This window comes from Lichenostomus cassidix, chromosome 5, assembly GCF_008360975.1.
Source record: "Lichenostomus cassidix isolate B80296 chromosome 5, HeHo_3.0, whole genome shotgun sequence".
In the NCBI taxonomy this organism is placed as follows: Eukaryota; Metazoa; Chordata; class Aves; order Passeriformes; family Meliphagidae; genus Lichenostomus; species Lichenostomus cassidix.
The window spans coordinates 52574189-52592191 of NC_139486.1; the positions used below are offsets into that span (position 1 = coordinate 52574189).

Consider the following 18003-nt stretch of genomic DNA (forward strand, 5'->3'; position numbering starts at 1 on the left):
TCAGTCACTGAGCAGGAGACAATCATGCCAGGCCCAGTCTTGCTTGTCCTCTTATCTCTTCTGGGCAGCACATTGTCTTGGTCTGTAACACTCTCCCAATGGTAGAAAGCAACAAAATAAGATGACCAGCTAGAGGTAAAGTTAGTGGTATTTGAAAATGGACAATTAACTGACAATTAAGGCTTTGATCACCATTTGATCAACACTTTTCCTTCAAGTCTTCAGAGAGCTGTCATAATTTGTGTGTCAAGCCTAAGGAAATCAGCTGGTGAATTCCAGTGTAAGCAGGAGTGGAAGCTGTTGATCTCATGGGGTTTGTAATCTCTTCTGTTAAACATGCCCTCTAACTTCAGTGTCGCTATTTGTGAACTACAAAAGGAATCTCTGCACTGCAAGATGGTGTGATTTACTTACCAGTATAAGAGTTAAGAAGATGATTTAATTTCTTACCTATAGATCTTTCCTCATCTCACATTATTATGCTGTAGGTGTCAATGGAGAGAAATTTCTATGGAAATGATTCAGGGACTTCAAAGAGTGAGAAAGAATTTTATTTTTTCAAATAGAAAATTTCTCACAACCAGACCATTTAGACACACTCAGTACATTCCAGCATATCACGTTATATCCCAAAATGACAGTGCCATGAACTTAAAAATGAACAAATCTATTATAAATTAGTGAGCCAAGTTACAGAGAAGATTGAGCAGCAAGAAAACTCATAACCAAACCAGTGCTTAAATACATTTCTAATACAAGCCAACCACATCAAATTGACCTGTGAACAGTGCATATAGCTTCTCTTTTTTTTTACCCCCTTCTCTACTCACACAACACAAAGACCTGCTTTAAATAACTTAAGACTTTTATGATTTTCTAAATCACTTCCACAGTTTATTTTTGGATCTAATCTTGTGAGGTACTTGGTATCAGGCAGGGTAACAGCAGCCTGACAGTTTTTCCACCCAAGAGCAGACAGTTTTGGGTGGAGCATGTGTAACAACCACAGGGCATCCAGAAAACTATTTCGTTAGAAAAGAATATTTTTGAAATCCATAAAGTTCTGATGGCCCTCAGCTTCTGTGGACTCTGATAATCTCAAGAATGCAAATCTTTGGAGCTAAAGGGAAAGCACCCCTTTGCATTTGGTTTTATAGCTGAACAGGTATCTGCTGTAAACTGAAACCACAGGGCTTATTTGTAACAGCAACACTAAGGTGAATAGACTTTTTAATTGCAAAAGTGAGGTGAAAAAAAATCTTTGATGTAACTGGAGGTTTCTGCAGAATTTTCCTCCTGTGCAAAGCTAAGAAATTTTGCTTTCAAACTTTCTAAAAATACCTTGAAGACATTATGACTCTCCCAGAAAACTATGACAGATTTCCTAGACTGTCTTTTTCCACAGTACTAGATGAGGCAGTATGAGGAGACAGTGATAAAACCCAGAAATTTTCTCTGCAAAACTGGAAATACCAGCAGATCTCAACAGAGAAAATTAAAATATTTATTGCTGTTCTGCCTCTCCTAGTTTGTGTCAGTCTTAAGTAATAGAGTTCGTTTAAAAAAATCAGTCACTGCAATCCATCTCAGTAAAAATGTCATCTGAAGATCAGGTATGCTTAGCCTATGAATGACAGGGAAAAAAAAGTCTGGTGGTTATTTTGGAATACATTTAAGGATTCTGCCATATCTTTCCAGTGTGATGAAAGACCAATTACATGTTAAAGCCTTGAATGCTGTATTTTAAGGGTATCCCTTCAAGTTACAGTCACCAAGAACCTTGTTTAAAATCTTAATTCATATTTTATTGCTAATTATTTACCAGATCTATAAAGCTGTCTACTCTAAAGTGCACAACTTTGCTGTACACAGTTGTTAGAAATACACTTTTTTCAATCAAAATCAGAGACAACATCCAAACTGTAACCAGACACTCTTACCCTCTTTAAACAGTCTAATAAATAAATATCCATAAATATTGCAGAGCAACAGTATAAAGCTTGCACCAACAGAGGTATATTATTTATCTGTGGCCAACAGCAAAAACTTGCTTTTACCTTTAGAAAGGGTATTTCAAATTTCTTGCAATACAGCAAAAAACCCCCCCAAAAAACCCCACAAAAACAAAACAAACAAACAAAAAAAAACCCCAAAAAAACCTCAAAAAACCCCCCAAAACCAAAAAAACCCCTGAAGATAATTCATAAACTATTGTGACAGGATCCAGTGTGTCTGTTACTTTACAAGTACTCACCAAGAGGTTTTTCAGTTTAAAGCTTTTTAAACAGGAATGCTTCTCTCTTTGGCTGTACCATAGGCAGATGCTGCAAGTTAGCACCATTTATGAAATAATGAGAACATCAAATCTTCTCAGAGCATGAGGTAAAATGATATTCAAAAAGAAACAGTCTTTCAGTTTCCCCTTGGTTTTTTTCAGTTTGAAAATCTAGTGCATCACACATATAGTTGGGAATATTACCAATCTTAAATTGCAGAATTATCTCAGATTTAAGAAGTTACTTAAATTAGAAGAATTTCTGCATGCTGTTTTGCCAATATTTACAAATACATATATAAAAAATAGGAGATATGGTCCCTTTAAGCAAAAAATATGCATATATTCTCAAGCAGCAAGATAAATGTAACTTAAATATACCCACAATACTTTCTGTCAAATGTTGATATTAAAAACTCAATATTTTTTGCAGTCCTTTTAAGGGATTCTTCTTGGGGAGGCCTATAACTGCTATACCATTCATCACACCCACCAATACAACTTGTGATGTATTTTATGAGGAAATTGTAAATTGTACCATAGTAAAGTCTGCCCTATAAATAGCAGTTGGGTCTGAACTACTATTTTTAAATGATCTTCTATCGTATTTTAAAGGCATTAATCTCTGATATACAGAAACTTTTTTGAGCATGTAACAGCTGTAAGGATAGTCACCCCTCTGATAATCCCTTACCATTTTACAAAATGCAGGGATTTAATATTGCTTTAACTTCTTGTTCAAAAATACACAGTGCAATAAAACTTATAAATACCTGAAAAATTAATTTCTGACGTTGCATTTACAGTAGTTTTAGTAAGTGCTTATATGTAGTCATTAGACAAATGACTCCTCCTCCACCAGAAATAAAAACTAACCCTATTTTTATGAGATGCTTGTTTTCTGACTTTTCTTTAGTTGACCATGGCTTGGCTGTGCCAAAATATTAACAAAGCCACACAGAGATTCAGACAAACAGATGGAAAGTAAGGCTGTCTCAGAAATACTAAACGATGTCATCATGTTCCTCAGAAACTCTACTCTCCGCATTAAAATAAAATTCCAAGGGAATAATAGAGCTCTGATTTCCCTTTCACAGACCCTGGTGCCCATCAGACAGGCAAATCTGTATCCCAGTGATCCTTTGAGCTGACAGTGAAAAATGACTGTCTCTGGTATGAGCAAAAGAACTGCTATAAAGCTTTTGGTAACAGAACGTGTTTCCCAAATAAGCTGATTTTAAATTTGAATTCCTTCATTTTTCAGAAGACTCTATCTCCATGATAGGGAATATTGCTGAAAGGATGCTTATTTGGATGTGGCTGTTTAAATCCTGCTCAGCTGATAACCTGTACATAACATAAGGTTTTCGATGTGTTGGTCTTCTGCTCTTTCTTTCACTCTCTGCTCTTCTAAGGTACATACGAGTCTGTCCCTTTCTTCAACCACTTTCATCATCTCAGCAAAAATTTCATCCTCTTCATTCAGATCCATCTCATCTTTAAGGCTGTCTAAAAGGTCACAAAAAAAGGGTTAAAAACCAGATCACTGTTTGCATTTTAACTGTTAAAGCTTGCATTAACATTATAGTTGATGGCAAATGTAGTCAATAGCAGTTAGCATTTTTCGAGGTACAGTTCAGGGAAATTTTCTCCTGGATTTTGGCCATTTGAATTGAGCACCAGGGCTCATAGCATCTAGAGTAGATTGTTTAACAAAATTTAGACTGGAAGGGGTAAGAAAAGAGCTACTTATTTATAAAAACAACTAAGCTGTAGTTTAAATTTACTTGATAAGGTAAAAATCCCAACATGAAATGTAGTACCTATAAGAAAATGGGAAGTATTTTTCAGAAAACATTCTGAAAACTGCCAGCACTTGCAACCCACATACCTAGAACACAACAGGATATTTTGGGGTATTCAGTGCTATTGAACCCCTCTTCTCCCTGCATCCCTCTTCCCCATGTTCCTTTTTTAAATGCCAAAAGAAAGGACAAGCCCAAACTGTAATTCCAAGTACCTCAAAGCAGTTCTGGGGTTACCAGCAATGCTATTTGAGAGCAGATAACCTCTTTTGCTTGCGTGCCTGAAGAAGTTACTTCCCATTGCTGTCCATCATCAGCTAGACACTGCTGATTGGAGAGCACAATTAGTGTAATTACATGTGCAGTGCTGATCCAGGTGAGTGCAGAACTGGGCAGGTCAGCTCAGCTGTATTCCCTAGCAGTCAGATGAGAAGATCTCACATTTTGCTGGCTGAGCTGCACTCACAGGGAGCACAGGAGCTTCCTTTTTGAAGCAAACAGGGTTGGCATGGTACCTGTCCCTGTGGGCTGGAGTACATTGTCCCCTTTGACTTACCATCAATGGCCATTTTCTCTCTCAGCTTTTGTTCCAGCCTGCTTTGGTGGTCCTCCAATTCTAGCTCTTGGGCTCTGGGTACAATAAAAAGTATGTTAAAGAAGAAGCTTTTCTCAATGAAGACATATATGTTAATGTTATTTCAGTTACAAGAAACCGTGTTCTGTTTATCCAGTATTTTCTCCTCATGGGCAGCCAAAGCTAAAGGGTTTACCTGTGCCAACATCTCCAGAGCAGCTCCAGAAGTACCACTACCACCTTTTTCTTTATGTATGGGCTTAAACTCCCCCATACACTGCAATGCTCAAGGCTTTGAACCATCTGTGTTTTGTTGGTGGCACCCACAGTGTAATTCTGGATGAGCACTCCCACACATGCAGGTCCTCACCAGGCCCTCTGCACAGGAACAGGTCGTGAGGCAAAGGAATTAACACATCCAGACAACAACATTTTGTGTCCTGCAGTGCTCAAAGCAGCCCACTGCTGCTTTTTTAACTCGCAGACAGCGTGAGAAGAAAGCAGTGCTACCACAACACCCAATGACAACGAGAGGGGCAAGAAAGGTTCAGCAGCATCAGCATTGCTGGGGAGAAACTAGGATGCAGCTGGAGCTCCTGGCTGGGCTGAGTGATATGGAAATGGGAAATAGCAATGAGCAGCCTGCACAGGTGGGAAATACAGGGTTGAGTAATGACTGCTGAGGCTCCCACTGCCTTCCCACATTGCTCACTAATAGTGGAGAAAATAGCTGATAGTCCCCTCTGCCTATCTTGAGTGTGTTTGCAGGGAAGCAAGGTGACAGGGCTACAGCAAGCATTGTTCCATCAACCACAACAGTGGCATCTGAGCTGGGTTTTATTTACTTCTTGTGTTGGTGTATCTGCTGGTTTCATTGCTGTAGTGAATTTCTAGGTATTTTTTCATTAGTCCAATAAAAACAGATGAATTTGTCAGACTATTTTTCTTCCCAGGAGAAAGCACCCCAGTGTTCCTTAAACTCACATTATGTGAAGGCAGAGCATCTATATGCTATATGGGTTCAGAGTGTCATACAGAACTGAAATATTTGAACCACTGCAAGAGGGAAAGGTGAGGAGGGCTCAACTGCAGATCTATGTTCAAAACAGGTTGTAGCTACTCTGGTTATGTTTATTCCACAACCGTCTGAAACTGCAGCACACAGCAAGGTTTTCAGATGTTTTGTGAGTTGTGAGTACATTTTTCCCTCTCCCCTCCCCATCTTTAATACTAATGCTTGTCCTTACTTACATAATCAGGAGCTCAGACTCATAACGCATTAATTTGTTCTTCTCCATGACCAGCTCAAACCATTCATGTAGCATCTGATTTTCATCCCTTGTGCCTGAATCTGTGTAAAAGAAGAGACTTCAGTGTGCTTTACCAGCTTTCTTTCCAATGCTTTTGCCAACTAAGTTCTCTTTGAACAGTCCTCCTGTGTGACACTAGGTGACTCCAAATGGAGATGGTTCTGCTGTATGCAACTTACACCAGTAATGGCTGGGTACAACAGGTGTAACATTTTTGTCTATTTTTGATTGAATGTTGTGGCTTATTGCAGTCAAAGATGCATTAGATTTTAAAACACTTTCATCTTAAAGTTCTTCCTTTCAAATAACCACATAGACTTTAATGAGCACTATTTTTGTCTCTTAGCTCTGCCTTTTATAAGATAGTTTCTCTGCTGAAACTGGGCTTCAGAGTTGAAGTATGTCTAAGTGGATATTCCATTAGCACAATCAGCCTCCAGGATGCACATGCTGGCAAGTGTCAACCTAATCCCTGCTTCCAGTGGACATCAGTCACACAAACAAATCCTCTTCAAATTTCCCTTCACTTGTCATCTGGCCTCTAAATCTGCATCTGCTTTGAATGACAAATCTGTGATTACTGGGTGGTTTTATAACACTTTGGGCTGAGGCATCACTGGTAGACAGTCTGCCTTGCTGAAGAAAAGGATGGATCTCTTTCACTGGGTGAGGACCTTTACTCTCCTAAAATACCATCTGTGCAAAACTCTTTACCAATGAAGAAACCCTGCGTGTTTCCAACCAGCAAGCCAGAGCACATATGTATTTCTTTTCCTTGCTGTCCTTTTAAACATCCTCATGACTTCACATTTTCCATTCATTTTTTCACAAGACAAAGCCACCCCACCTCCCTTCGATGCAGAATTACAGCGACACTGATGGCACTGCCAACACATCTCCCACATCTGTTCTGCCCACCTGCTGCCTGCTCCCACAAAACAGTGATCACTTGTAGGAAGCAAAAATCTTGCACTTCTCCAGACTGAGGCAACAATCTAAGTGACACACTGGCACCTTCAGAAGTGTGAAGCTCACAGCCAGCCCATGCTCCTGCCCCAGCACATGGCATTTGCACTCCCCACCACACACTGGAAGCAGAGATGGCCAGACTTGGAATGAAGCAAAAGGAGGTGCTGCCAGCAGGCAGGGGAACAAGCTCTTTGCTTCTCAGTCCTTACATCACAATGGTTGATAATCAAGAATAAAATCCCCACTAACCAGCCTGGGTGTTTGCTATGGATGGAAGCTTATATGATTTCTCCTACTTTAAGAGAGCTGCACCTTTATTTTATATAACTGAGAGCACTGAGAGTTAACCCAAAAGCTGTCAGGTTCAAGCTCCAGAGACACCAATTACAAGTGTATTATTAAACTAGGTTACCAAGGGGAGAGAGAGACAGAGTCATGGGACAGTTCAGCACTGTTTCTGATGCCTTTCTGTTGTCATTTTGAAACGTGTGTTGTTTTTTGCCCCAGGAGTTACCCTCTTGTCTCTACAGCTTCAGCTGCCCTCACTCCAAGGTCAGAGCCAGGATTTGACTCCACTCAAAACCAGCAGTTTAAAGCCCATCTCCTTGGGACAGCAACAATCTCACCCCATGGAGCCCTTCAGCCATCTTCCCGAGCCAAGGGAAATTGTTGGGTGTTTGGGATCAGCAGCGCATTTGCACGTTTTCACCAGACACCATCATCCCAGCAAAGCCAGCTCACCTCCTTCTAGAACCAGAAGAATTACATGGGCTGTAATTCCCCACTCCAAGGACAGGAGTCATACTGGCCTGGGTGCAGTTCTGCAATTTGTCATCAGGACTTGACTGCAACTGGAAATTGCCATGAAACAAGAGGATAAAACAACAGGAGAAGGCAGAGCAATCTTGCTTCAATTTCTGCCTGATTCCATTAAAACTTGGCAGTAATAGATGTGTTCCTGTGGGATCTTCCAGGTCAGCAAGCGGTGATAAAGTGTCTTCTCAGAGTGACTGCAGGAGCAGTCCTTGCTGGAACATGCCAGCTCCTCACAGGTCCAATTCAGGGATGCAGCATTACTATTCAGAGCCTAAGGTCTTTGTATGCCACCATAAAAATTAATTATCAAAATTTTATCTATTTTACTGTCAGTAAAAATGCTGCCATTGCTGTTATGCGTAAGTGTGGCTCAGACACAAGAGGTTACAATTCCATTTTTGTTGTTTTCCTCGTGTAGGCAAAAATATTTCTTCTTTTAACTATTCCTCTTTACACTTTAAAATCTCTAATAAAAGAGATTGTGTATTGTAGGCTGATTGAGGTAAGCAAACATAATGCACTTTGAAAAAAACCCATTCATTTTAGCAAAATCCTCAGTGCGAGCTGAAATAAAAATAGCCCTTGTTTTCCCTCCTCCTCCATCCCACAGAATGCCCCCTAAGTGTTCCCAGGGGCATTTTTTTCCCTGAGCTTTTCAAATGTCTGTTACTACCAATGTTAATAGTTATTTAAATCTGATGGAGTGCTTGATGCCTTCCAAGGGCAGAACAAACCAAAGAAGCATTTTGCATAATGCAGTTCGACAGATCTTTTTAAAGCGTAGAGGGAAAACAATTTGTGAGTTTGTTTTGTGAGCCATGTTGGCTTTTCCCTACAGCATTGCTAGAGCAAACCTCTCCTCCTGATTTACCCAAGTCTCCTTTGACTTGAGATCCATTTGAAAGTCAGACATTCTTCTAATTACATCATGGGTATTTCAATTTGCATCACTTTTGAGGGAATTGTACAGGCTGTGGAGTAGTATTTACTGAACACCGTTCTCAAAACCTGAACCTTCTGTTCTCCAGATTGATGCTACACTGTCCCTCCTTAAAATTGTCACACAGTAAAGGGGTCTTGGCCAGTTTGCACCTTTTTAGGTACAGTTAAAACTCATATTCCTTATTTCTACAGATTTACAACTGATTTCTTTTGACTCTGTTGAAAATTCCAAGACACCTCGGGTATATTTTTTATTAAATCAAAAATTAGCTACAACATGTGCAGATATTTGTTCATTTCCCAAAGCATGGCGACATTTCTTAACATTCTCTCAACAGAGGTTTTCTCCTTTATCATCATTGTTCGTGATTTGTTTAGTCAACTGAGCCATTATGCTAATTTCAGTGGGAAATGTGTTTTGAGATTTTTATTTCTGTATTTTCTTGTAGGCAGAAGCTCTCCATAAGCCTTCACAAATGTCAGTGGAAAACAAAGCAACGGTGCATCAGTGATTTATTATTTGGTATTTTGAAGCAGAATAAAGGAAATAACGAGCATGAAAAATTATTCACAGGACTGATATTATTTCTCAGATTTTTGGGGGGGTTTTTTGGGGGTTGGTATTTTTTTTTTAAATGCATGAATTGTTGTCACTACAATTAGAAGATCATCAAAACCTCATTTTGCTCATCAGTCTTCATGGCAGTTGTTTCGCACCCACGCATGTTCTCTTCTAATTCAGTTGAGGAGCTAATGAATAACTCCCCCTAACAAAGGGGCCATTCATCCCAGGCTCACAGAATTATTAGAGGAGAGTTGCGTAAATGTCACCGAAGACTGGTGTTTGCAGGCCTGCCTCTAAATTTGGTTATTCACAACCTTTGCAGCTCAATATTATTGCTGAACTGTGATAGTTTTCTAATTACCTTAATAATACCTATTAAATCACTTGAATTGCATAAGCACAGACCTGCTTAAATACAACTTAACCTAATAAACACCGGTCATTCATTAACCAATAATGCTCATTATTTTTAGGAAGGTTGAACAGAATATTAAACTCACCCATTCCTGCATCATTACACATATGTTATTACAAGCAACAAAGCACTTCACATTTTGTCTGGGAAACTCTCGGCTTCATGCTTTTGCACCAGAAGAGTTATTGAGAGACAGTAACATCCTACGTTTCAGTATCTGCCCTATTTGTAACTGGCCACCTACACACAAACAATCAACAGGGAGAAAAAAATAGTACTTTCACCTTAATGAGGGCAATCCAATTACCAGGGATGGTAAGAGAATGAGAAGCATCGATCTCTTGGCAGACAGCCTTCTTTAGGAAATGCGATTGTCAAAACAGCAAAAACAAGAGGTGGCTCTAGGCCATTTATCCTGCTATTCAGTGTCTGTCCCATGTTCTAGAAGCTTCTTGTCCCTCTCTGTTTTTGAGGTTTCCAAAAAACAGCCACCTTTATACAAATCAGCAGAAAAAAGCTAACTCTCCAAATTCTCAAGGCCTTTTTATCAGTCTTTCTCATGGAGAGTAATGTGGGTGCTTTTTGATAAAGGGTTGTAATTGCATTTAAGAAAAAATAGATGTTAGCTTTTTAAATAAAATTTGAAATAGACTGACACTATCAGTTCTAGGAAATTAGTTAGTAAATATAAAAGGCTGGGTGAATGCTCTCTTAACTGAAGTGATTAGTGCAGCTCAGTGCAAGAGCTGCTGTGAAATATGGCATTAAAAAGGCCAGCATGTAGGGGTTGGACTGGATTGCCTGGGTAAGACAACAAGATCAGGTGCCAAAACATATCTGGGTTTTCTGCATTGCCAGTTTCATGCAACTGACTCTCATGAAAACACAAGGCTCAGCTTTCTAAAGCAGAGGTAAATAAAGACACATTTGCATTCAGGCTGTCAGTCCCTTGAGCACAGAACCACAGCCCCCTCTGAAGTCCCTTATGAGCATGGTTCACACTGCCAGCCCCATTTTGAGCCTGGCAGGAGCCCCCAGGTGCTCTGTCCCTCTGCTTCACCCCACGTGTGCTGGGGAGCAGTGGCAAGGCAGGGCCAGGGCCAGGATCCCCCAACCCTGTGTGCTTGGGAATGTTGGCTCAGGGGAGGGGAAACCTTGCCTCTGGCTGGGGCCAGGGGGACATCCCTGTCATCTCCTGCCCACTGGGGGAAAAGCTGTGCTCTTGGGGTCCGTGTGCCTGCATGCTGCTGTTGCTATAGCATAGCCGCTGGTTCTAATCATATTAATGGCATTTCACACTCCAGGAAAGTCATTAAGGACTCTGTTACTAGGCACAGGCTGCTGCTGGCTTGGTAACTGAGATACAGCTCCTGGAAACCTCCCTGCTTCCCGCCACAAGATGAAATTAAGCTCAGGATGGGACTTAAAGAAGGAGGGGAGGGCTTGGAGGACGTGTAAATTCAGGTTCAATAGCATTGTAAATAATTCCAAATTTCTGACAACCAACAGAAAATTTATAGCAATGTAAAGATGCTTGAGCCAACAGAGAGTTTGAGAAAAAGGTTTCTCAATCATTTTTGTCCTGCCAGTTATTGTTCCTTTTCAGGTTTTGCACCAAACTATTTCTATGACAACCATTAAAACCCTCTGCTTTGAAACAGGTTGAAAACCCCACCACCAAACAAACAAACAAACACTGCTTTGTGTACCTGCTTCTCCTCTTAGTTCTCTCTCCAGTTCGACACCAAAAATCTCCAGAGCTCTTTGTCTTTCCTCAATTTCTTCTAGTTGGCGCTGGACTGCCTGAAAAAATGTAATGATATGAAAGCTACAGACATAGCTTCAAAATTCTGAGATAAAAGGTGGCCTCAGTGGTTAGAGAAACAGCTTGGAAAGGTCTCAGAGGAGTCGTGGCTCTTGCCAACCCCCTGAGTGCATCAGGCACCTAAGCAGTTTAATAATGCCACCAGGTACCTATCACAATTTTATGTGGGTAAGTAGCACAGGTAGCAAAACAACCTCAGTTTTTCTGAGTTTTAGCTCTCCCATTGTAAAAATGAGATCATAATGTATCTGTGTCTCCCAAGGTGCAAAAAGTCAATACTTATATATTCAGAGACATACATTCTGAGACATTACATTAATAAAGCTCATGTAAATAGGGAACATTTACAACTAGAAAGCTCTGCTTGATATTTTGTTGTCCATGGGATTTTGTTTGGTTTGCTTTCATATTTCACAAGCTTTTGACTCCGAAAGAAAAAGGTCTAATAGCTAATATGTGACAACTCAGTGGCACTTCAGGAAGGATTTCTACATCCATTATCCATCCGCTTTTGAATAAAATTTTCAGAGGTGTGGTTGGGATAAAAGGCATGAAACACCTTGAAAAGTTAAAATGTCAAAGACAGATGCTCAGCAGTTCCCATTTCAGGCTGTATTAAGCTGTTCCAAGCCAAGCCCTCAGCAGCAGCCAAACAAATATGAAAGATCATTCAAAAATCCAAAAAGTTTGGATTTGATTGTCTCCACAAAGCAGTAAAATAAGAGTATGCACGTATGCATCTAATTTTATCTCAAGATAATTTACAATTCTCAGATAAAAACTAAAACATAACTGCTCTTCCTTTGCATTAAATAGGATACATCTGAGATCAAATTGTGCAGAAGTGCATTTACAAATCTTAAACTGTAATTGGAAATAATAACACATCAGTAGAGTCCAGAGCTTTCCTAGCATTTTCTGAAGAGCGGGGCCTGTATGAAATGAAGTGACTTTCCATCATTAAGGAAAAAAAAAATTGTTCACTTTTGTTGTTATGGCAGGGAGAAAACAAAAGCCATGACTGTATTTTCATATCTTCCTGTAATACATAGAGGTAATAGCTGAGTATCTTGTATTCTATGGGGTTCACATTATTTCCCCTTTCTACCTCTTTCCCTCTTCAGTGTATTCATATTGCCAGTCACTATTCCCTCTTGTTCTTCATCCACAATTACAAAATTATGATGATCTCTGGGGATCAACATGGATTTGTCACACAGAGAGATGCAGGGCCCTTCCACACACACCTTTCTGCTCCTGATGGCTGAGGAGATTTAAGCACAGAAGGCAGAGCCACAGTGAGGAGTGAGGGGAGCTGCAGAGCCCACTTTGGGTACCTCCATCCTCACAAGTCACTCCTGAGAGACAAAGGGGACATCTGTGAGCTACATTGTCACCTGTGCTTTGTGAAGCCTCTTCAGCTCCTCTTGTTTAATCAACTGCTTTGTCTCCTTCTCCAGCTTCCTTCTCTTTCTGAGAGCCCTTTTTGCCTACAAAAGACAGGAAGAGAAAGAAAAAGGCAATCAATGCCATTGCAGCTTTCCTCCAGCTTTCTCCAGAATCAGGGAGCCGTTGAAGTCAGAACTCTGGAGACTGTCTGACCCAATCCCCTGCCCAAAGCAGGGTGAGCTAGTGCTTGGGCTAACCCAACCAAAATGAAAACATCCATGTTGGAATATTTACATGCATTTGCTGTGTTGACTTTAAATCATTACAAGCTCTTAATGCAACTCTAATCGAGTGGGAACTGAGTTCAAATCACAAAGCTGACTACATACAACATCCCACTATCCATGGCCATGCACAGACTGAAGAAAGCACCAGTTTAAGGAAATTCAATTAATTTCTATTGCTACAGCTATGAAGTAGTAAAATTCACATCATGGGACACTACCTGAAGCCCTATGAAACCTTCCCCAATGCCATTTCTATGCTGCATTACAGAGGTTTTTGCTTTTCCTGAGGGCACTTGTTGCTGCTGCCAGGAGATCAGGAAAGCACATTCTGCAGAGCTGGTTAGGGAATCACCTGCCATTGCTCCATCTTGCCTTTGACCCATGCTATCCTGAAGTGCTTCAAGGCTGTGCTGATCACATTTTTGAGGAGACAGGATACATGAGCACCACCCACCAAACAATTAAAAAATTAACCATCCAGGAAGCCACTAAATTTTTTCCCACCGAGTTTTGCCAGCTACAACTGGTAGTACTGGCAAAATAGCAGCCAGAGTTGGCATGAAAAGGGATAGTAGGAGGCAGCTGAAAGAAACACACTGAGTGGGGAATGTGCATCAAAACTGAATCACTACTAATGCCCATGTGCAACAGCTGATCCTTCTTCCCATTTCTGGCAGCTTTCCTGGAGTGCTGCCTTCCCATTGCCTGGTCCTGACCTCCTTGTCACTGCCTGAACTGCTATGCAGTTTGCTCCCATGTCTCCCTTTTTTTTTTCTATTTTGTTTAAACCTTATTTCATTTACTGCAACATTATCTTACTGTAGATTGCCTTGCCTGTAACAGGAAAATGAATGAAGAATCCAGACATAGAGCCATTGGTGACAAGTGCTGCCACGTGTTGCTGTGCTTTGGTTCCTGTGCTGGAGCTGCACAACTGGGTTTCCATTCAAAGTCCCACTTAGCTTTCAGCTCAGATGATTTTTCAGTGTTTTTCAGTACTTTGCTTTCTTTCCTCTTCCCCCCACCCCCAAAGCCAACAAATCAAAAGGCCACCTCATACTATTAATTCCACTTACTGATATTCTCCACAGGAAAGAGATAAACACATTTCTGATGAGCTATTCAGACAACAAAAGCTCTGTTTCCTCATGTCAGAGCTGGGTGTGGAGAATTCAGGATGCTGTAACACCTTGGTTCCCGCAGGAGCCCTTTTGGGGTACAGGATCTAAGTGTGACTTCATGGCTCACGCACTTGTGCTAATTAGGATAAACAGAGTGTTTTCCAGGCAACCTGCCTGCAGCACTTCTCAAATGAATCTGTATACCCCCAAAGGAAATCTGCATCTGTTTGCTTTAATTTTTTCAATAGTTTGCTTGTTGGGCTACGTATTAAGGCCACTTAAGAATGCAGCTTCAAAGTGGTTTCAGTGAAACATGTCTGTTTGTCAAATTAGGATCTCCTCTGTCAGCGATGGTGTAACCTGGGGGAATTAAAGATCCAAAGAGGTAAAAGAAATGTTGATGTTCATCTGTCTTAAATTCGTTTAATGTATTTTCTCTTTGAGACATGTAACCTCCAACGTTTGGATGCCCACTCTGAGAAACTGCTGCGTGTTTTAGATCAAAATCATATGATGAATTTTAAATACAGTCCAACTAAGCAAATACCTTTCTGTTTCCAAGACAAGATTACCTTGTGCGTTAATGAAGGCTTGGATTCAAATTCCTCATCGGAGGATGAAGTAGAATACTCAATAGCTTGTTTTCTGACAGGTAGACGTTCAAATCCTAAAATGCAAGAACAAAATGATCAGTGAAGCAAAAAATACTGTTCTTTAACTTAAACAGACACTTTGCACCTGCCCCGAGTTCTAATCAGCAGCACCTAGAGCAATATAGAAGTTCAGCTGACAGCACTAATTAAATTTTTGATCCCTGTCAAAAACTGTCTGGCCATATGTATATATATTTATATAGATATATAATTTTAGGAACTACAAACAAATAAATTAATTCCTTGAGCACCCTGCATGTAGTACACTGTTCTGAATGCACTCAACATTCATTAAAATGTATATCTGAAGTTAGCCATATTACCCAAATGATTGTATAAGGCTCACTATACAGTGTAATTGAATGCACAAAGTCTGAGCCAGCTCTTAAACAAATTACCCTTATGTGGCTTGTAGCATCTGGCACCCATTTTTACTACATGACATCTGCTCAGTGTAAAATAGTTGGCGTCAGAATGTCTGGTCATATAAAAAAATCACAAATGTAATCAGAAGCAAATGGACTAAGAGAACAGGGCTTTATCACACAGCCTCGTGCAACATAAATATTTCATTAATTATGTCTAAACAAACGTCACTTATTTTTCTGCTTTAGGAATATTATCACATCATTGGGCTGTTGATTAAAATGCCATAAGAAGTCAGGAAAATCCATACATCACAACAATACACTCCAGAAGGAAAACTTAAAGGCTGCCTTTGGAAGAAGCGTGCTTTCAGAATTATAAATTAAATTACACTTAATTGCAGCAATTTTATCATGCCTGTTTTCCCAGCATCTTGTTTCAACTGGGTGTAAATATTTGAATTTCTTCTTAATTTGTCTAATGCATAGCTTCATTCTCTTTATTTCAGAAAATAAAACCGCTTTTGGAACATCTGTCTCTGTGCTTCAACCTGCTACAGGGTTAATGATTAACAGCTGGGCATCTTGGAAATATACATTATTTAAAGCTAACAGCATTCATTTTTCTTTCTATCTACAAGGTAACAGTTGGCTTTCTAGGTGCAAGCTGTATTCAGATTAAAATCACCTCCCATTCTCCCAGTGTAAATGTTTCTTCTTTGCCTCGTCCTGGGTCCCAGTGCTAAAGCAGGACTTTTGCCTCCAGCCCTAATTTAAACCCAGGATCCATGAAACATGTTCATCCCAGACAGTAAAGCGATAAGAGCAAATCCAAGTAATTTGAGGCAGAAATTCTGTTTGGTCTTTTTTTTCTCCCAGCAATCTCAGTTTTAGCAGCAAAAAAACTTGTGTTCAGTGAAGCTGCCAGCTCAGAGGGCTCAGGGGAGCTCTGGGTCCTGCCATCCTTTTTGTGACAGAGGTCCTGGGGCAGGGAGGTGCAGTAGCCCTCCGTGTGGGTGTCCAGCGTGCCACACGCTGCCCATGCTCTGCCAACCCAGCTGCAATCCTTCTCTGTCCCTAGCAGGGACATACAGACACTCAGCCCTTCCCAGGTGTGGGGGCATCAGCCACATCTCCTTGCAGTGACTAAACTCACCCACCTTGCTTTTCCCTGTGCAACCAAACATTTGCAGTAACTGCAAACGCCACCGGAGAAATCAAATTCCACAATATGCAAAGGGCAAAGCTTAGAGCCCAGCAGGGCTGGAAACAAGCAATTCCACACTCCCCTTCTTCTCTCAGCTGTGCTGGGAATAAGCGACTGCTTCCCCTGTCATCCCCTTGGAGTGATATCAATAATTTAAGAAGTGTTACAAGGGCTGGAGGAGAAGCAGCCTGCTCCAACACAAGGGCACCTGCTTCCTCCTTGGGGCTGTGACTCGGGAACTCTCTGCCTTTCTGGGGCAGAGAGAGAGTCAGTGACCTCCCTGAGGGCTTCCAAGGACCATCTCATGAGCACAGGGAATCTGATGCCTGTGTATGGTATAGATTCATGGCATTCCCAGCCCTCCCAATGCCTCTCTGCTGTGGAGAGCCAGGTATGTGTACCTTGCTCTGCAGAGAAGAGCCATGTAGATTGCTCCAAACCAGTTCAGCCTTTCAGGACCCCAATATCCTGTTTACTTTGGCTGTTTCTTTGTGACAAAGACCAGAAATGTGGTCTAAAGTGCACAGCAGATGCAAATTTCAACTTCAAGACGACAAAAGTAAGACAAACAAACAACAAAATACCCCAAACCAAAATCCAAAAAAACCCTCAAACCTAACAGGGGGGTTAGGCAGAACTTAGCCAACAACTGTGAGAATTTGGACAAAACAAGCATAAAAACATTCAAACTTAGGGACTTTTACTGAGTCATTAAAATCTGAAATATAGAACTGCAATACTAAAGTTGGATGATAATAATTTGCCTCCTCCAACTATGCCAATCCTTATACAGAGCAGATCTCAAAAACACAGGGTTTTTTCCAAATATTAACTCAAATCTTCTCGACTTGGGTTTTTGCTTTCCAGACACCTCATTCCTTCAGACTGGCAGTTATTTATTACATATTTCTTATCAAATCAAAGTGCACTGCTTTTGAGAACCTCTCCCTTAACATGAACATCCAGGATATTCATTTCCCTCTGGAAAACGAGGGAAGTGTCACATGAAGAGGGCTAAGAAGGTGATCCCTTCTGTTAGATGTGGGAGCACTACTGATTGTCCTGGAGATTTACAGGGAAAACCCAGCACTGCTGTCAATCTGCCTGTCACAGCTCACTTCCCTTTTTTCCTGGGGTGTTTCTGTGTCATAGTAATGACTGCAGCTGTCCAAAACCAGAAGGAAGCTGGCATGAGGGAGGAGGTGAAAACAATGCCCAGCAGAAATTGAGTAAAATGACCAGTAGAATGAGAGGACTTGCCTATTTGGCTTTACATCTTTGCTTCTTCACAGATTTCTCATGGGGTCTTACACATGCAGTTGATATTCTAGTGCCTCAGTTCCCTTCTAAAATACAAAATCAGTGCCATAACAGTGTCCTCACTGAGCAGAACACTGCAAGCACCCAGACTTTCCATGGCACAATAGTGCAGTAATGTTAACCTGAAACATTTGCAAGCAATCCCTTCTCAGTGTAAGGGTGCAC

General features: G+C 40.8%; 1 protein-coding gene across 4 annotated transcripts in view; it reads right to left on the reverse strand.

The window, feature by feature from the left end:
• Positions 1–2162: 2162 nt before the first annotated feature.
• The window catches only part of MICAL2 (microtubule associated monooxygenase, calponin and LIM domain containing 2), a 115437-nt gene continuing 99596 nt past the window's right edge, over positions 2163–18003 (reverse strand). For 3 of the 4 annotated variants that reach the window (XM_085063099.1, XM_085063098.1, XM_085063097.1), the window contains 6 exons: positions 14866–14960; positions 12894–12986; positions 11381–11474; positions 5906–6005; positions 4637–4710; positions 2163–3784 (listed from right to left, as the gene is read on the reverse strand). In XM_085063099.1, the coding sequence (XP_084919225.1) occupies positions 3600–3784; positions 4637–4710; positions 5906–6005; positions 11381–11474; positions 12894–12986; positions 14866–14960 (641 nt within the window). In that variant the 3' untranslated portion in view covers positions 2163–3599. The remainder of the gene's footprint in view (positions 3785–4636; positions 4711–5905; positions 6006–11380; positions 11475–12893; positions 12987–14865; positions 14961–18003) is intronic. The other variant, XM_085063095.1, reaches the window with a different exon arrangement.